This window comes from Podarcis cretensis (genome assembly GCF_951804945.1).
Source record: "Podarcis cretensis genome assembly, chromosome: 2".
In the NCBI taxonomy this organism is placed as follows: Eukaryota; Metazoa; Chordata; class Lepidosauria; order Squamata; family Lacertidae; genus Podarcis; species Podarcis cretensis.
In genome coordinates, this window is record NC_137171.1 from 35,823,356 (window position 1) to 35,844,654 (window position 21,299).

The following is a 21,299-nucleotide window of genomic DNA, read 5'->3' on the forward strand; positions in this document are numbered from 1 at the left end:
AAGGGTGTTTTCCAACCAGGGCCACCTCACGACATTTTGCTGCCTGATGTGAAGGACAAAAGGGCAGCCTCCCCCAAGGTATATACAAAAGCCAACTGGACTGATATTTGAATCTTACCCCATTACTGGTGAATGAACAATATCCTCCCTGTGCTTGAGGACTGCAGGCTAGCATTGGGGACACATGACACTCACAGGTCTGGCCACTCACTACACCTCAGCACCTGCTGCCTGAGGCAGGTGCCTCACTGCCTCATCATAGAGCCTGCCCTGTTTTCAACTTAGAGATGGTTTGAGTGAGAAAGCTGCAGATGTTGAATTTTCTGTTTGGCCTGCAACAACTAAAGGCATGGGAACCTGCCATGAAAAAGATCCCACAGCAGCTGCCCCAAACCTGGCACACTTTGTTATTCCAGAGAGTTTCATACAGAGATGTCCTTTTAGAGCTCCATTATTCTCCAGCTGAACAGGCACCCCACAGATACAGTCTCACTGCTGTGCTGGTCAAAACAAAATAAAAAAATTCCTTCCAGTAGCACCTTAAAGACCAACTAAGTTAGTTCTTGGTATGAGCTTTCGTGTGCATGCATTTAGCATGCTTACACAGTTCTGCAGAGTTCATATGGCATTCTTGTGCTTATTGGTTGCCATTAATTTGATTTTAATTAATTTTTATAATGAAATGTTTTTAGAATCGTTGGATTATTTTGATTGTTGTTAGCCGCCCTGAGCCCAGCTTCGGCTGGGGAGGGCGGGATATAAATAAAATTTATTATTATTATTAATATGTTTAATGTGCAACTCAAATGTGTGCAACACCAGGACACTGTAAAAAAACATTCTTGTGTTCCCCAGACTTTTGATAGCAAAGCCAATCATTTTTTAATGGATTAAAATGGGAGACATGCTTCCCTGTTACACCCATAAAGGTTTATGTTTAGAGTACTGAAGTGCTGAGAGAGAGAGGAGAGGAGATCATGAGTTATAATGTCTGTAATAACATCAGCTTAGGCCAGCATGGCACTGGTCATGGCTGATGGGAGCTGGAGTGCAGGGTCCCAGGTCCCCTCCCTGCCCATGTGTTAAGCATACTTACTAGGCAGTTCTCTGGCTATGATTGTGGCCTTCCAGGGTCCTCCAGTGGACATTTCACTGCACAAAGATCTGGCTGGTGGTGAATAGGTTTCTCCCTTCAACCCCAAATGAAGGGGAAGGAGAGCTGGGCTCCGAGTATGCTTGTTCTGTTGACATGTGTTACTGGAGTGTAATTCCCCCTCGAAAGGAGCCTGCTGGATCAGACCAATGACCCATCTAGTCCAGCATTCTGTTCTCACAGTGGCCAAGCAGGCATCTGTGGGAAACCCTCAAGCACACTCTCCCCTCTTGCGGTTTCCAGCACCTGCTATTCAAAAGCATTACTACCTCCACCTGTGGGGGCACAGCATAGCCATCATGGCTAGTAGCCATTAGACCATGGATTTGTCTAATCCTTTTTTTAAAGCCATCTAAGTTGGTAGCCAAAATTGTCTCCTGTGGGAGTGAGTTCCATAGTTTAACTGTGTGCTAAGACCCTTGGGTTTTCTTTTCAGTGAAACAGCCACATGTGGAGGGGGAAATTGGACTCTCCTTGGACTGTTCACAGGCTCCAACTTGTTCAATCCATTTTCATCATCTTTTCAGAATGTGAATCTCTCAGCAGTAAATTAGATTTCTTCTCCAGACATATTTTTTAAAAATTGAATTGTCACGTTGACCTTATAGGAGGGTTTTACTCTGCCCAGTAAAATACATCACATTCATAACTGCTATTTTCGCTAATATATTTCCCATTTGCAGGTCTGTGCGCACTGCATTTTAAAATGAGAGTGGCATCAAGGCGCACACATCCTTCCTTCTGCCCTAGGGGAAATGCACTTTAATATTAATAAAGAATTAGTAAAATTCTGCTACAGCTCATTTCTCTTGTGTCACCTCTATTTCTGTGCAGCTTGCTTAAATCCACAAGGGCTTTTGTTGTGGCTCCTGAACACTTTCGACTTTTGTTTTGTTTTGTTTTTTGTAGTTCCTAATAGAAAAATGGATGCAGGCTGATTTTCTGCCTCCTGTGGATGTTTTCAAATATTCAGTGCCATATTGTGTGATGACAGGAATGAAAAGATTTCTTCCCACATGACCATTCCATTTCCGATTTTATATCTCAAGTTCCTAAAATGACCTTGTGTGATACCTGTTTTCAAAGGGCATGGTGGCTGAGATGTGTCCACTGTCCACTTGCTAGGTTCAAAGAACAATAAGCTGGATGGGAACCTTAACTTCACAAAAACAGTGACTTGCTCAGAAGGTTTCATAGACAAAACAGGATCTGAACTAGTCTTCTACATTCAAGCAGTATATGCCCCTGTCCACTGCAACCCAAGGGCTCTCAGCAGTTCAACAGCAGTCTACAACATGATGTGACCTGAAATATACTTGGAGTCCTATAGCGATTTCATGCTTTTTATTGCAGCTTGTAAAACAGTGATTGAATTGCCCCCCAAACCTCAGGCTTTTATATACAGTGGTGCCTCTGGTTAAGTTCCGGAGGTCCGTTATTAACCTGAAACTGTTGTTAACCTGAAGCACCACTTTAGCTAATGAGGCCTCCCTCTGCCACTGCGCTGCCGGAGCACAATTTCTGTTCTCATCCTGAAGCAAAGTTCTTAACTCGAGGTACTATTTCTGGGTTAGCGGAGTCTGTAATCTGAAGCATCTGTAACCTGAAGCGTATGTAAGCTTAGGTACCACTGTACATTATTTACACAATGAGTCCCGTCTGATTGGCTGATTCTGCTTCCCTCCTGGAGTCTGACTGGTCTTTTCCTGCAGGCCAATCAGTTGTTGTATTCTATGATCGTACCAGCCTAATAGGCTGATTAACTTCCTCCTGGAGCCTGATTGGTCTTCTCCTGCAAGCCAATCAGTTGTTGCATTCTAGGATCCTACTTGCCTATTGTTCTAGGATCCAAGCTTAGTACATAACACCCTAACAACTTGGGACAGAACAAAATAAAAAAAATTCCTTCCAGTAGCACCTTAAAGACCAACTAAGTTAGTTCTAGGTATGAGCTTTCGTGTGCATGCACACTTCTTCAGATACACTGAAACAGAAGTCACCAGACCCTTCTATATAGTGAGAAGGTGGGGAGGGGTATTACTCAGAAGGGTGGTGGGAATGGGTGATAGGCAGATAGCTGTGATGAGCTACTTTGAGATCTGGTCATCACATACAGCTCCCAAGTTAAAACAGTACAATGCATCATCAGAGATCTACAACCTCTCCTGGACAATGACAGTTCTCTTTCTCAAGCTCTGGGAGGAAGACCTTTCATTGCCTACAGACAACCACCCAATCTTAAACAACTCCTAACCCACAATAATACTACTACCAGACTTAACACGGACACTGGCACCAGAGCCTGCAATAAACCCAGATGCCAACTTTGCTGCCACATACACCCGGACAACACCATTACTGGCCCCAACAACATCACACATACCATCTCGGGACTATTTAATTGCTCATCGTCTAACATTGTGTATGCCATCAAATGCCAACAGTGTCCTTCAGCTCTCTATATTGGACAAACAGGCCAAACCTTACGCCAAAGGATAAACGGACATAAATCTGACATCAGAAATCACAAGACAGAGAAACCAGTAGGAGAACACTTCAATCTCCCAGGACATTCTATACAAGATCTCAAAGTAGCTGTTCTATTACAAAGGAATTTCAGAAATAGACTGGAAAGAGAAGCTGCTGAATTGCAACTTATTACCAAACTTAAAACCATGGAGAGACCTGGTCTGAACAAAGACATTGGATTCTTATCTCATTATACATGACAAAGCCATTTTTCACCTTCTCACCCCTTGCTTTTTCCTGTAAGACCTATTGCAGACGTTAAGAGTCGTCAACAGGCTCATCACAGCTATCTGCCTATCACCCATTCCCACCACCCTTCTGAGTAATACCCCTCCCCACCTTCTCACTATATAGAAGGGTCTGGTGACTTCTGTTTCAGTGTATCTGAAGAAGTGTGCATGCACACGAAAGCTCATACCTAGAACTAACTTAGTTGGTCTTTAAGGTGCTACTGGAAGGAATTTTTTTATTTTGTTTTGACTATGGCAGACCAACACGGCTACCTATCTGTAACTGGAACATGGGACAGGTCTCCTATAGGAGCACTTGCAACCCTGCAACCATACACAATAGTTGAGTTCATCTGGGACACCATCATTTATTAAGGGTGCTGAGAGTTTTTAGGAGACCTTTATACCCCCTCTGAGGGGTACAATTCCAAGAGTGGTTTTGTAGCCTTATTGGAGTTCAGCGATTGGGTCTGCATTGCTCCCGGACAGGAGGAAGGAAGTCAAATGACACCGAGGGTTGGTTCAGAGAAAGAGTTCTTTATTTCTGCTCTCTGGAACAGCAGAAAGGCACCTGTGTGGTGTATCCACAGCAAGTCCAAGGAAATGAGAAATTTCATGTAGTATACATATCCTCCAGGCACCCTCTCCCTCCTTCCCCAGGAATCCAACCATGTCAGCCTATACACGTAGGTTGACATCACATATGTTCCTGCTCCGGTATTCTTAACCATAAAAGGGTATTCCTTCCTGTACTTCTGACCATAAAAGGATATTCCTGTTCCTACTCTTATCTTGGAGCAAGAGGTCACCATCTCCAAGAACACACTCTGGCGCTGTTCCCGGACTAGGTCTGTGCATCAGCATGTAAGATAAGCCCTAGATATGTCATCCCTACTCGGCTGGAACAGCCAAGGCCATCCCTTGCCATGACTGATAAAGGAGAGAGTTTGTTTATACAGCTGTGTCCTTGTTATGCATTTGCTCATCAGCTCAAGTTTTATGCATTTTAGAAATGCTAAGAAGAAAAAGGGGGGGGGGTTGAGTCAGTTTTAAACTGACTGCACAGAAACCCATTCCTTCAGTTTAACCATCAGTTCCTCTTCACAGGGAACTATGGGAATTGTAGTCAGGGTAGAGTGCAGAGGTGTCAATATCATTACTTTTTCTGATTGTTCCCAAGTTGTTGTATATGATGATGGGGTTCGTTCCAGATATATCCTTATTTTCATCACTCCCCACCAGCACCAGCATGATGCCTGGCCCAAATCAAGGACTGTTTCAAAGTTGTTTGGGTAGGAGACAGCTCAGTACAGAAAAGCAGAAACATTCTTATTATCTCCTCATACACTCCATACTTGGTATTTTCTGTAATTTTCCATGTACTTCTTTTCTATTTCACAAAATTAATAAAAACAACAAAAACAGCTTGCAAGCCAGCATTAAGTATGTCTTTTTATTTGTGACAATTCAAGTGTGTGGCTGGCTGTAATAATTCTAAATTATCCCAGGATTCAGTTACCTTTTATTTTCTAGTTGTAATTGCCAACAGCATACCAGCAACAGACATAACAACCAAGACTTAATTGTTGTTGTTGTTGTGTAGTCGTTTAGTCGTGTCTGACTCTTTGTGACCCCATGGACCAGAGCACGCCAGGCACTCCTGTCTTCCACTGCCTCCTGCAGCTTGGTCAAATTCATGCTGGTAGCTTCGAGAACACTATCCAACCATCTCGTCCTCTGTCGTCCCCTTCTCCTTGTGCCCAATAGTGTCTGGCAAAGAAGAAAGCTTTTCAAACATATTTTGCTAACAACAACAACAAAATGAATGGATCTTCTCATATTTGAACTATTTTTCTTTTCTTTTCTGCTCTTCTGGAGTTGGCATCCATTTTGTGCTTGGCTACACTGCTGGTGGCAACCATTTTCTGACTGGTGCTGTCCATGTCTTTTCAAAATTCCCAAAATGCCCCTGGACCAAAAAAAGGTTGGAGACTGCTTGTCTACAGATAGCCTCTCCCTTCTATTCCATGTCACAGATCTTGCTGGATTTGACCAATAAAGTGCTTATAGCCAAAATCATTACCACCCTTATTCCACAGAGTAGAGAGCACACCATATGGTATGCAAGTTAGCAGCTATGTGGCAGCAGCAGCCCAATCTGTTCCGATGAGGGTGCCTCTATATGGGACTTTGCTATTATTCTAATTTGGTGTTTTGGCATACAAAAAAATGGTGTGTTGTGCCTCAATGGTGGAGCACTTAGTTTGCATGCAGAAAAGCCCCTGCCATTTCAATCTTTGCCATTTCCAGTTAAAGCTATTAGGTAGCAGGGGTTGGGAAATACGTTTTTTTCTGCCTGAGACCCTGGAGAGCAACGGCCAGTCAGCATTTCCTCATGATGCTAGTATTTGCTCTGACAACTTTCTCCTTAAATATGAATTTATGGAAACTATCAAAGAGAAAGGGGGCAGAATAATAATAATAATAATAATAATAATAATAATGTGGTGCTGCAAGGCTTTTAGTACAGAAACAATGAGAACAGAGAAATTTTAGGCAGCTCAAATACTCTTATCGCTGGGGCTTCCCATTTTCTCTCTGTGTAGAGGATGCTGGTATTACTCATTCTGCCATCAACGAAGAAAGAAGCAAATCATATTTTACAGTCGCTCAGCCTGGGAACACCATGGGATTTGGAAGAACTGGAGGAAGATGAACTTATGGATGTACTCAGTGCAAGAGACTGGGAGACAGTTTCTTCTAAGAAATATAAACATTGCTTTGGAAAAATTGGAGAAGAGCCCAGAAACTTCAGGTCATTACGTTCACATTCTTCCTCCACACACAAGAAATGATATGATGTTTTATTAGCACTGTTCCTCATCAGTCTAAGCATGATCTTTATTAAATTCTAAATCCTCAACAGTAAGCGTTCTGGAAGGAAGTTCCCAAGGGTCATCTAGTCCAACCCCGTGCCATTCAGGAATCCATGACAGATGTTCATCCAACCTCTGCTTATAATCTTCAAATAAAGGAGGGTCTACCACCTCCATTCTACTGAAGAAGAGAAGAAGAGTTTGGATTTGATATCCCGCTTTATCACTACCCTAAGGAGTCTCAAAGCGGCTAACAATCTCCTTTCCCTTCCTCCCCCACAACAAACACTCTGTGAGGTGAGTGGGGCTGAGAGACTTCAAAGAAGTGTGACTACTCAAGGTCACCCAGCAGCTGCATGTGGAGGAGCGGAGACGCGAACCCGGTTCACCAGATTACGAGTCTACCACTCTTAACCACTACACCACACTGGCTGGGACTCATGCCTCCAGCATTCTGTATTCTGGACTGCAGATTCTCCACTGCTGACGGTGATTCGCATGAGCATGGTGGCACATTTTTCAGCCGCTACACTCAGCAGAGATATGTGTAAATATCTGAGCCGGCTGCATGTGGTAGCTGTTAATGTGTGCACCACTAGCTCTTACATATCTTGGAAGATTCTGCCCCTTCCCTGATGCACCAACGAAGGGTTGAACAACAGTTCATCCCTTTGCAGTAAGAAGTTATCAGCAAAGGAATGTCAATTTATTTATCACTAAAGCAATCCTTCCGTTCTTCCAAAAGCACATGGGCAAGCCCCAGACTTCCAAACACTCTGAATGTTCAGTGTGTGTAGTATGTATGTGGGGAGGGGTCTGTGTTTCCATAGATACCATTTCCTTTTATTTTAGCTGTTTGTCTCCCTGGAAACAAGAGGCAGGCTTGACTATATTAGTCCCCCAAGCATAGCATGGATTCAGAACGCACTGAGCGCTATATTAAAACGCCCATAAAAGCGCAACTGGCAAGAAGTTTAGTCCTTCAGCTTCGCACACCTACAAGAGTGGCTGCCAGCGAGGGCTTCCCTTCAGAGAAAAGGCAGCTGTCTGAAAGGCACTCCAGCGCCATACAAAGTCGGAATCTGTTTGCTGTGAAAGGAAATAAACTTGGAGCTTTAATGGTACCGTTTTTAAAAAAAACTTGAAGGCAGGCAGAAGTCCAGCATCTGTGAATGGATCTTGGGCTGAGCTGAAGGACTGCAAAGAGGAGAGTCGCTATGTAAAAGATCTGCTATGATGGAAACAATTTCTCAGAAGAAAAGTTGACTTCCAAACAGAAGCCATCTGTCTCCTCCTGGCTAAGCCTTTCTCCATCGTCTCCTCCCTAATCAGGGCATGCAACTTGCTTCCAAGATGAACAGAACATTGCCCCAGCTAAACTCTTCAGGAAGCAGCGAGAGCAGCTGTTGGCATCTGGTGTCTATCCTCATTCCTCTAGTGTATTCTCTGATTTTCCTGGTAGGCACGGTGGGCAACTCTCTGGTGCTGGCAGTGCTGCTGAGGAACAGGCAAGTCAACAACACCACCAACCTCTTCATCCTCAATCTGGGAGTGGCCGACTTGTGCTTTATAGTCTTCTGCGTGCCCTTCCAGGCCACCATCTACACCCTCGATGACTGGATCTTTGGGCCACTCATGTGCAAAGCAGTGCACTTCTTCATCTACCTGACCATGTATGCCAGCAGCTTCACCCTCACAACTGTATCCCTAGACAGGTGAGCAAGTAGTTGGGGAGCTGGGGGGGGGGGGAGTTTGGACTTTTAGAGTCACTATAGAGTTTCAATATCTCCGCAGCTACTAACGATTCCCTGCCTCCCACTTCCTTGCATGCATGTAAAACTTTGTTTCATAACTTTCTCACTGTTCCATTAATATATTTAGTGTTTTACAAATCCAGGACAATGGATCCAAAAAGGAAACATTGTCTAGACAAAGGAGGGGCCCCAAAATAACAGCATCAAAAGGGTCATCTTGTCTATGCCGTTACATCGAGAACTCCCTTCGAACAAATTATCCCAATACTATACAGACCACAGTCACAGAGCCACAGAGCCACAGTCAGGTACATTGTGAGATTTGGCATTCTTTTATTTCACACGTCAACACATGTCCAAAGGCTTCCTGACTCCTTTTGTTGAGGTAACCTGTCCTAAAATTTAACTCAAATATTTGCACCCAAATATTGGGTGTCACTCCAAATATATGCAGTCGGTGTTCTTACAATGACAAAAGTAAATTAAATTTTTGATATGAGAATCTATTGTTCATATGGTTTTGGTTAAAAAAAGAAGAAAATTGTAATGTGAAAGCATTTTGTTGCTGGTGAAGTTATGTTGTAAATTGAAAATAAAAAAATAAGGGTGGGTGGGTAAAGAAGGGTTTCCCTGAAATAACTACTTCCAGACTGCTTGAAGAGCATATTCTTTGGGGAACCTCAACGTATCCTAGCTGCTTGGTAAGTGCAGCTGTATATTATACGATTATGAAAACCTATTAGTCACATTCATATATGAAATAATATCCTGTGTTACAGGTATGTGCATATAGTGAAGTTAGAAGGAAATGAAATGCAGAGGGTGGAGGAAGAGAAATACAAAAAATAAAAAATAAAGACACTGAATTACTTTATTAATATTGACTATGTAAAAAAAAGTTGTTGATATTACAGACTGAATTGGGACACTGGGGGGTATGTAGCTAAGTTTTACTCAAAGTAGACCCATTGATATTAATGAACATGATTGAGTTAGGTCCCTTAATTTCAGTGGGTCTACTCTTAGCAAAACTAGCTGAATACTAAGGTGAATTTTTACAATTTGTTTTTTAAAAAATAAAAATTGCATTCCACGTTAATTGGTTCTCCAGTGCCAGAGCTATCAACAACAACTTTGTGTGTTGCAATTATCACCATCTGTACTATTCTACATTTCATTTCCCCACAATCTATCCACACACACACACACACACACACACACACACACAAAACACTTCATGCATCCGACAAAGTGGAAATTTGTCAACAGAAACTTAAGGCATAATAAATTTGCTAGTCTTTAAGGTGCCACAAGACTCTTTGTTGTTTTCACATATTGAGTTAAGGAGCTCGATTGTATGATAGTGGACTCTGGTGCTGCCATTTCATCACAGGGAGAAACTTCTCCAACATTCAAGATATTATTTTGGCTATTGCATTTACCGTCATAACCACGCCCTGTAACTTTGGTTTCTTCTCACATACAGTATTTACTAGATTTGATTTGATTTAAATGCTGCTACCACCTCAGCATCGTGACCTTCTCTTGCTTTACTTTTGCCTTCCTAGGTATCTTGCCATAAGGTACCCTTTGCATTCAAGAGAACTGCGAACCCCCAGGAATGCCCTCACTGCCATTTGTCTCATCTGGGGCCTTTCCTTCATCTTCTCCGGACCTTACATCAGTTACTACCAGGAGTTTCAGGTGGCCAATGTTACTGTCTGCCATCCCATCTGGAAAGTCTCTCAGCGCAAAGTTATGGACCTCTGCACTTTTGTCTTCAGCTATGTCATTCCTGTGCTGATTCTGAGCCTCACCTACGTGAGGACCATCCGTTACCTCTGGACGTCAGTGGACCCCATTAAAGACATGTCTGATTCCAAGAAGGGCAAGCGCAAGGTCACGCGGATGATCATCATTGTGGCTGTTCTCTTCTGCCTTTGCTGGCTGCCCCATCACTTGGTCATCCTCTGCTTTTGGTTTGGCTACTTCCCACTGAACAATGCAACCTACGTGCTCAGAATCCTCTCCCACCTGATTTCATACGCCAACTCATGTGTCAACCCCATCGTCTACGCTCTGGTATCCAAACATTTCCGTAAGGGATTCAAGAAGATCTTCAGTTGCCTCTTGCACAAAAGAGTGACCAACAAGGTTCATGTGGCACAGGTGACTCACACAGTGAGCATCTTGGAAGCGGATCTGACAGAGGTGATACACGTCAGTGAGCCCACGCATGCCAGGGCCTCCAGCTGCTGTCAAATCCCCATCCAGACATGGGGTGAGGCAGAGCAGCTGAGTCGCCAAGAGAGAGTCACCAACCCTTTCATCACTTTCAATGTCACTTAGAAAAGTGCCTTTTCTCTAGGCTCTAACCAAAGGATGAATTCCTTGGCAACTGAAGGATGTATGGTTTTAAGAACAAAAGATAGTGGCTGAAAACACAAGAACCAGCAGATGGCTCCAGCCAACGATATTTGATTGTTCATCGCTCCCTTCTCCACCAGAAGCCATTGCACTATTCAAGACTCTGCAAGGCAAAGCTCACAGAAGTGCTACATGCAAAGAACAACACTGGAAGGTGTCTTCATTTCATTTTGCACATTTTTAAAGTGGCTTCAGTTATTGGTTTGTTTTCATTGTTGTGCATTTTGTGTTCTCATTTTGTATTTTTATGCTGTGAACTGCCCTGTGATCTTCGGAGGAAGGGCATTATACAAATTTGATAAGTAAATAAATGAATTCAAATAAAACTCCATTGAAGAGATTAGCTGGTCAAGCAATTATTGTACTGGGAATCTGGACTCACCAGTGTATTACAGGGGCCTGGGGAATGGGGTTCTATAGCTTAAAGGAAGAAGAGAAGGATTACTACATCAGAAAATGAGACTGGCTGGTTGATTGTGTTAAGGACTTTGGACTTTGAGTAGGAAACCTCTGGAATCTGTTACAAGGGTAAACCATGATCTCTCTGTGCTCAAGTCACAAAGCCCCTTTCAGGAGCAGTAGAGTTTAGTCCCTTCACTGCCAGCAAATATGAATCTTATAAAGTCTGTCTGTCTGTCTGTCCCTCCCTCTCTCTCTCTATCTCTCTCTCTGTGTGTACATACTGTACGTACTACAGATTCTAACTTCCATCCTTCAGTGTAGAGATGGGAAATCTGTGGTCCCAGAACAGGGCTTTTCCCCCCAGCCAGAACTCACCAGAACTGAGTTCCGATATCTCTCAGGTGGCCATTCTAAAAGAACAAGGGAAGTGTTCATGGTAAGTTCTGGCACCTCTTTTTCTAGAAAAATAGCACTGCTCTAGATGATGTTGCGTTTCAGTTCCCATCAACCCCCGGCAACATGGCTAATGGCCGGAGATGATGGGAGCTGGAGTCCAGGAACATGTGGAGAGCCACAGGTTCCCCATCTCTGATCTTGGGCACCCAGAGTGGGCCGTACACTCTCCAGATCTAGATTTGAGTCCAACAACTCATGGTTCCAACTGGCTTTGATGGGTTGTGAATAAAGTTCATGGTGGGTTTAGGAATCTTAAGTCTTAAGCTTAGTTTTTCTGTCCAAAGAATCACATTATTCTGTCCATAAAACTTATTTGTACTGCATTGTATCTTCATTGCTTATGCTTCAATCTGTGCATACTTAATGTGAGAATAGGCCCAACTTAACTCATTGGGAGTTATTTCTGAGTAAACATGCATTTGATTGCACTCTTAATCACACAAGTTTAGACCTAAAAATAAATTCTTGTATCTCACAATATTCCCCCTACTCACTGCCAAAACAACAGTATCCAGTCAATAGGTTTGCCAATTTGTTTGTTTGATTTGCTTTCCTAGAGTGAGCAGATTATTTTCTTCATAGGACCCACTTCTGTTATCGTGCCTGCAATAAATCAATCAACTTACGATGGTAGAAACAGAAACAATAATGATGTATAGCAGATGCTTTCTGTCTGTATAATAAAAGATTGCCAGTGTGTGTTATTTCTTTGCTGAAATTGTGTGTACTGTCAATTTCATTCATCCAAAATAGTTCAGAAAATATGTAAGGCTTTTTAATAATCTGAAGACCATAAAATGAGGACCCTACCTAATATTTAATGTATATGATGCAAAACAAGGGTGTTTTTCTATGGCATATACAGTACCACAGTGCAATCCCACAGTGTTTAGGAATGAGCGTTACTGGGGGCAAAGTCCATGTTTTTACATCTTGGTTATAGCAAAATAGGACAGTACGTCAAGTTGGACTTGAGATGCTAAGAGAGAAGTAACGCTTTAAAGTCAACTTTATTATTCTGATTACTTGTGCAATGTAGTTAGTGCACAGATAAGTTTTTTATCTCTAGGGAACATTGCACACACAAAACTATGGCCATGGGTTACAGGAAATTTGCATGTATTATATGTACAAATAATACAAATTGCAGATCTTACAAGGAGGCCATTGGGCCATGGCTGGTGGATATATTTTGCTTTCACCCTGATGCTATTTGTGCAATTTTCAGCACAAAGTAATTTTCTGTATAGCTTGGACCTGATGTGAACGGAAATCTCAGCAGCAAGAGCTGTTTGTTGAATTTTGTCAAGAAAAGCTAGGTCAGTGGCTGAGGTCCTCTTTTGTGTTCCATCTCTTCCAGATAGATAGGTACTGATTATTCTGAATGAATCCTTTCTAACCCCTTACTTGAATAGGTCATGCACTGTTGGTATCTGATTGATGGCAGTTGATATGGATAATGCACACAGCTCTGAGTATGATATTCTATAAGGAAACTTAATCAAACCACTATTGTGGATTCCAGCAGAAAGTCCTCAAAAAGTATTTGTGCAACATTATTTTTCAGTTCAACCTCCATGGAGCCGCCATCATCATCATCATCATCATCATCATCATCATCTCCTTCTCCATCTCCTCCTCCTCTTCCTCTTCTTTTTGTAACTGGAGACACAGGTAAAGGTAAAGGGACCCCTGACCATTAGGTCCAGTCATGGCTGACTCTGGGGTTGTGGTACTCATCTTTCTTTATTGGCATAGGGAGCCAGCTTACAGCTTCCGGGTAATGTAGCCAGCATGACTAAGCCGCTTCTGGAGAACCAGAGCAGCGCACGGAAACACCGTTTACCTTCTCCTATTTATCTACATGCACTTTGACACGCTTTCAAACTGCTAGGTGGGTGGGAGCAGGGACCGAGCAACAGGAGATCACCCCGTCTTGGGGATTCGAACTGCCGACCTTCTGATCGGCAAGTCCTAGGCTCTGTGGTTTAACCCACAGCGCCACCCGCGTCCCAAACTGGAGACAAACCAAATTTAAAACAAGCGAACAATCCCAGAATGCAGAATATATATGGACTAGTAGATTAGCAAAGTCTCTCATCTACACTCCACAAACCACCTTGGTCCTCACCTTTTGGATCCTACCTCCTCTTCTGAGGTTCTTGGAAACTTTTGTCTGACCATGTCAGCCAAGCTCCATTAAACCTTATTGTATCCAGAACTGGTTGTTCCTACGTCAAGGTCTGCAATGCTCCCTATCAATAATCTCTATATTTAGTCTAACAATTCTTCTGGCATGAATCATGCACGGTAACTGTATAAACACATCCTTTATATATATATCTTTATTTACCTCCCTGGTCCAAATGTTCTACAGTAGAGGGATATATTTAATATGCATCTCATCCTTCTTCAGTTCCTTCTCATGCTGTCTCTTCATCTTTTTCAAGTCCTCTGGCTGATTGACAGGTTTCTCTCTAATGTTTCTAGCTAAGGGTTAATGTTTCTGAAAGAGGAGACATTGTGGCATGTGGTTAGCTGCTTATCTTAGCTTGGTTCCACTACTGGAGGAGGAATGAAAGGAGGAGCAAGATTTCCATTGCTAAATTGTGCACATGAGCAGAAGGTGGGAGGAGCTGAAGAAAAACCAACCTTGATCACCACAGTAATTTACAGCCTGTGATATATGCTACTGAATACTGATTTCATAACATAGCAACGAATCCACTATCTGGGTGGAATAAAACTGCAGCCATACCACCCACTCCCAAACTGATTTTCAACAGGTGATGTAGGACTCTCCCCTGGTTCAAAATAAATGTGTTCTTCACAGACAGAGCTGCCCCAATACATTTTGGTTTCTAAGACGAAGACAAAGATGGCACCTCCCCTCTTCCTATGTATAAAAGCTGACCAAACTGACAGCTGAGGCTTACTTCAACATGGAACAACATCTCCACTACAAATGAGGGCAGCAGACTACCTTCAGGGTGGTCCAGTGAGGTAGCATGAATCAGTCCACTCCCCACCCCTCAGCATTTGTTGCCTAAGGTGGCTGCCTCACTCTGCCTCATGATAGAGCTGGCCCTCTTGAGAGAAGCACATATCCTCACCCAACTCATTTGGGAGTGAGTGTGGTGTGGTGTAGTGGTTAAGAGTGATAGACTCGTAATCTGGTGAACCGGGTTCGCGTCTCCGCTCCTCCACATGCAGCTGCTGGGTGACCTTGGGCTAGTCACACTTCTTTGATGTCTCTCAGCCTCACTCACCTCACAGAGTGTTTGTTGTGGGGGAGGAAGGGAAAGGAGAATGTTAGCCACTTTGAGACTGCTTAGGGTAGTGATAAAGCGGATATCAAATCCAGACTACTACTCCTCCTCCCCTTCTTCATCTTCTTCTTCTTCCTACAATGGAGGCAGGTTCAAGGAGAACTAAAGGAAGGAAGCTATTGAAATTCACAAGAAAACTAACAAATGACTATTCATACACTGGGAACTGAAGCATGTGCATAAGGAGTTGTCCAGTGAAAGTCACTTAACTCAGAGTTCAGGAGACTGATTCTAGAAACAGAGGTGAGTGGAAAAACCAAGAATAAGAATACCAAGAATATTCTACAAAAATATTATAAGTTGTATGATTATCTACAAAAATATTATAAGTTGTATGAATGTTAAGTATTTGCACGATTTAGAAAATACCAGCTCCAGCGAATAGGCTTTGTAAAATAGAAAACTAAGTTATAAGTAAGAAAAGGTCAAAATTTAAGGCAATATTTTGTTTAATTTTAAGGTATGAGCAATTGGTAAAAATTATTTTAAATTTAGAAGTATAATATTTGGAAAGTACAAAATAAGGTATGAAATAAGGTAATAATTTGCTGACATTCTGATTATAAATAATGCAGGGTAAGGAGATGCGAGGAAGTCCAGTTAGTTATATCTTTGTATTTGTTTTTTATTCTTTATTTCTTTCTTTTTATCTTGGTGTATTTGTTTTGGCTTTTTGGTGTAGGGATTTTGTATTATGTATTTTGAAAATTTAATAAAATATTTATTAAAAAAAAAGAATAAAATATAAAATACTGATAGACACGAAAGATAGAGGAGGTTTCTCCCTGCTGGATATGAGATTATATTATGAAGCATTTTCTCCATTGCCTTCTTTTTGGTATTTACCACTGCCCGTACGGGCCAGTCTTGACAGACTCTAGGGTTGTGCGCTCATCTCACTCTATAGGCCGGGAGCCAGCGCTGTCCGCAGACACTTCCGGGTCACGTGGCCAGCGTGATGAAGCTGCTCTGGCGAGCCAGCACCAGCGCAACACATGGAAACACCGTTTACCTTCCTGCTGGTAAGCGGTCCCTATTTATCTACTTGCACCCGGAGGTGTTTTCGAACTGCTAGGTTGGCAGGCGCTGGGACCGAACAATGGGAGCGTACCCTGCCGCGGGGATTCGAACCACCGACCATGTGATCGGCAAGTCCTAGGCACTGAGGTTTTACCCACAGTGCCACCTGCGTCCCTATTTGGCAGATTATAAAAGCAGGCATTATGTAAGGCCCATTATTCAATTCCCTTGAGGACGCATCTGAGGAACTTACACACATAAAAGTGGATAGTGTTACATGTCAGGCTGCCCCTGCAATTCTGATGTGCACCTGCAGCTAAAATGGTCATTTTAACTCCATCTAGCAATTAGGCCACCCGGGGCCACTTCAAAAGAAACTAACACCCCCCCCCCATTTCGTCAAGTACCATGAAGCAAAAATCTCAAGTCTCTCAGAAATGTTCTTTCATTAGATTCCCTTGCTGCTGATTTTTAAAAAAACAAAACAGAAACTTATCAGCTCTCCAGAGAGGTGGGACAACCAGCCACTGCTCAGTTTCACTAGTTGTACAATTTTACTTCACTATAGCTGCATACAGTGGATGCTCGGGTTGCGAACGTGATCCGTGCAGGAAGCACGTCCGCAACCTGCAGCGCCCGCAATCCGCAGCACCGCGTCTGCGCATGCGCAGCTCGCGATTCAGCACTTCTGCACATGCGTAAAGTGCGATTTAGTGCTTCTGCACATGCGCAAGCGCCGAAACCCGGAAGTAATCCGTTCCGGTACTTCCAGGTTCGACACGGTGCATAAACCGAAATTGCACAACCCAAAGCGTCTGTAACCCGAGGTATGACTGTATTTTTCAAATTATTCATTGGCTAGCATTAGCTGTGGGGTTGGGGAGGAAATTAGGAAGCAGGGAAAAAAGAAAACTCCAGACACCAAACCATTTGGCCTGGTCTGAAAGGGACAAAGCTGGTTTAAAACTGAATAGGCAATAAATCATGTATTCAGATACACACCCATATTTGGTTGGCCTATCTGGATTCTGAAGAAAAGAACATATTATAAGTTGCAGGCTTTGTTTTGCACTCATCGCTGCCACCAGGGAATGAAAGTTAGAAAGGTACCTTGAAAAACAGGATAAGTGTGACAAAGGAAAACTCCGAGTCAACTTTGCTCTTCAAATAATGCAGGATTTTGACTATCAAATGCATTTGTGGCCATTCTGGGCCACAGAATAGGACTGAATGGCTCGGAAGGAGTGATGAAGGGTGGTGCAAATTATATGTCAGTCACACATTAGTCCCTAGACACTGCTAAATCAACTCATGGGGGGGGGACAATGTGAGGAAGACACAGCCTTTCAGTTTGTTTGACTTGCTGCCTTCTTGTACATTGATTTTGATTTGATTTTCTGTAACCTGTGGCATCTACACAATTAGCAGTGCAGAATAAGTTTAGTCCATTATCATGCATAACATTATTCCAATAAGTCCCTTTTTCATAAAAAGGGTATACTTCAGATTTCGTTTCTTCTTCTACAGTCTAGCATACCAGTTTAGGAACTCACAAAAGGAAAGTAATTATGACTGCATGAAATGAATTCATTATTTCTGTTAGCATGTTATTGTTATTTGTCTGATGATGTATATAATCCCCCTATCACCCCAAAACACCCCAAACTTCTGTCTATTTGTGTCAGAACATTATTGAATTCAGCTTTGGCGATTCAGATGTTTTGGCTTAAGTGCTCATAAATCAGCACATTTACAGAGCCTAGGGCTTGCTGATCGGAAGGTTGACAGTTCGAATCCCCGCAATGAGGTGAGCTCCCATTGCTCGGTCCCAGCGCCTGCCCACCTAGCAGTTCAAAAGCACGTCAAGTGCAAGTAGATAAACAGGTACCGCTCTGGCGGGAAGGTAAACGGCGTTTCCGTGTGCTGCTCTGGTTCGCCAGAAGCGGCTTAGTCATGCTGGCCACATGACCCGGAAGCTGCGGACAAACTCCGGCTCCTCAGCCTATAGAGCGAGATGAGCGCCGCAACCCCAGAGTCGTCCATGACTGGACCTAACGGTCAGGGGTCCCTTTACCTTTAAACCATCAACACACCAGTCTTAATTTAAACATACAAACTGATATATACACTATCCAAATATGCAGACAGGTATCCACACAAAATTGACATTTGTAACAAAAAAATGTTCAATTGTAGCAAAAGTGGGGAGGTCCTCAAATCATTGTATAATAGATGGTGGGTGCTTATCCTCTGGACGTCAAGTACAAGTCCCTTGGCAACCATAAAGGCTTGTGAGAAAGGTCATAATGACCCACACTTTGAACTGGACCTGGAAAGCAACAACTCAGAAGCCAGTGAAGCTTTTTCAAAAAAAGGAGTCAATATGCTTCCAACACCTAGATCCCAGTAAACAATTTGGCTGCCACATACAAGAAGTTCTTACACGCTTCAGAAAGTTCAGAAGCAGCCTCAGAAAACCGCTAGAGTTCAGGTGGCAACACAAAAGCTAGTCATTTTCTCCTTCTGCACTTGTACATGAAAAATTCACGCCAGGACTGAGACAAAATTTGAGAAACTCAATTAGTTTGATCCCTGAAGCCTGGCAGAGGCAAGGGAGTCGTGGGTGGGTTGTGACTTCATGGGAGACATAGCGATTTGGAGGCTAGTTTGGGATTTCAAAAGATCATGCCTGGCAGGTCCAAGAGCCCAGTGGCTGCAACCTGGAAGGCAGAAGTGTTGATTAACGTTTTCCGAGCTCCAAATGAAAAGGAATCAAAGGAAGCCAATAGAAAAGGATGTGGCAAATGGCTGATGAGCTGTTCTGCACTGATTCTTAGTATCCAAGGAAACAGCTTGAGGCTGCTAGCTCCCAGGCAGAATCTATAAGGATATTCTGAGTTAATTTGTCCTTTCATTGCTTTGTTGCCATCTCCTGTCCTCTCTGCACCACCCATTAACAGAGACATCCTCTTGTTCCTAACTGCACAGACACACCACTTTTGCATTGCCATTCTCTCTCTCACTTCCAGTCTTGCCTCCATTTAAGCCCATCTATAACCAGACATTTTGTAGTTAGGGGGACTTACGGAAATCATTGCAGAACAGCCAGGACATGAAAACAGGTTGCCAGGTAGACTTAAAGTTATTTATCTGCCTTAAATACAAATCTTGTAACATTTAAAGCAAGAGTCTAGTGCTAGTGTCAGTCATCCCAGAGCCTTTGCACCCATTTGTCAGAGCAAATTTACACCTTAATGAGCAATTGGGTAGAGTCTTGCCTGCTTGCTTTCTCTTATATATCTCCATGAAAAAGAGACTAGAGAGGCTTACTTTCTTCCACCCCCTCCCAATGAATCATGAAAATTCAGAGAGGGAGCCTAGAACAGCCCTGTGGGGACTCCCCCACAATAGGTCTCCCAGGCCTATGCTCCTGGCCTGCTTGCAATGCCTTAAATAAAGGGCAACGTTTTCTTAAAGAAAGAAAAAGAATAATCAGTGACTGCTCAGTCAGGGAAACAACATGCTGTTGCCAAAAATCAGGACATTTTCAGTTCTGTTCTTTTATGGAGTTTTGGACCTATTTAGATTATAGGTTCCAGGAGCCAAAGCTACATCATCAACCATTAGCATTGGTTGGCAGGCATAAAGTATTCCGAATATCTTGCCAGAACAGTCTGGACATCATTAGCATCATTTATATAAAAATGAAACATTTGCCGAACCTTAAGAAACTTGTCTTTCTTAGTTTGTTCCCAGCTCAACTGTATTTTATACGCTGGTTTCTCCATAAATATTAAAAAACCGCACCTGGTTGTACCAAGCCTCTTTGCTGATTCCCTCTAGATGTTTCCAGTTTTTAAGAACCAGCGATTCGTGCTGCAGCTAGGAGATGCAGAATCAGTTCTTTTATAATGGTGACACTCTTCATTCAGTCCTTCCTGTGCCCTTGGAAAGGGAACAGATGGGGTCTGTATAATGGCCTGCTTAGTAATTAGCTGAATTTTGACACAGATCATATCCCAGAACTCTGATACTGATGGGCAGGTCCCACCATGTAGAAGTATGTGTCCTTACTAGGTTTCCTGCACCAATATGGCGGGGAAAGATTTGACTTTATATATGGAAGTTTAATTGGAGTGAAATGCCATCTAAATGCCATTTAAGTGTAGTTCCTTTTATTAGGGCAGAGGTTGAGCATAATGAGGCTCTTCACTGAATTTTACTCCAGCTTGCTGAGTTATTAAGCTTATACTGTAAATCATCCTCCAAAGACAGCTGAAAAGCAGTCAAATTGCCAATGTCTAGTGCTTATTATTTTATAGGTGACACTTGACCTCTGGCATTGGGGCCAAAAGAAATAATGATATGTTCAAAACTTTTAGTTGCCTGCTTATCAATAACTAACGTAATTTGGCTGTAAAAGATCCCGTTGGCCAAAGCTGTCATTACCTGATGAGGCCACTACTACACTCTGAAGATGGAGGACTGAGTTTGATTATAATTGATTAATCTGGTTGGCTCTGTGACATCCCTGGGGGATTTTCTTGAAGATTTAGCTGGTGGCCCTCGTCTCCACATGGGATGAGGGGATGAGACAGCACAACCTCTCCCCTTGCAGCTGTATAGGTTTGGCAGATGTCTCTTGGGTATTCATAGATGCTGAAGGGAATGGAGGTTGACCATTAGAGCAGAAAACTCTCAATGAATACAGTGGAAAAGCAATTGACATTAACTTCAGTGCCCACAGTATCTATGATCATCCTTTACTTGTTGCAGCCTGCTGCAAATAGCACAGAATATTCCACTGTTAAAAACCTTTGGATAACACCACCCAAACATTTTGGAAACTTTGCTGTCTCTCTCCCTTGGGTATTACTAAAAAACATTATTATGGTAAGAACTCTATTTATTAGCAGCAAAAAAGAGGGGGGCTGCTTGCCGCTGCACTCAAAAACCACCTACATCTGAGATGCTTTTAACAACAAATATACCTACATTAATCTCACTATTTCAGCAGCAAAACTGACACATCACACATTACCATGGTTGTTCAGGTGGAGGTTAATGCTTTTGCTTTCTGTTTTCTGTGTTTATTCCATAGTTGCACAAAATATTTGTGAAAT

The 21,299-nt window shown here is 42.7% G+C and overlaps 1 protein-coding gene across 1 annotated transcript; it reads left to right on the forward strand.

The window, feature by feature from the left end:
* Window positions 1–7,685: 7,685 nt before the first annotated feature.
* On the forward strand, window positions 7,686–12,545 carry GALR2 (galanin receptor 2). The gene is made up of 2 exons (XM_079965826.1): window positions 7,686–8,503; window positions 10,111–12,545. The coding sequence occupies exons 1-2, from the start codon at window positions 8,124–8,126 to the stop codon at window positions 10,889–10,891; spliced, it is 1,161 nt and encodes a 386-aa protein (XP_079821952.1). The 5' UTR covers window positions 7,686–8,123; the 3' UTR covers window positions 10,892–12,545.
* Window positions 12,546–21,299: the final 8,754 nt, after the last annotated feature.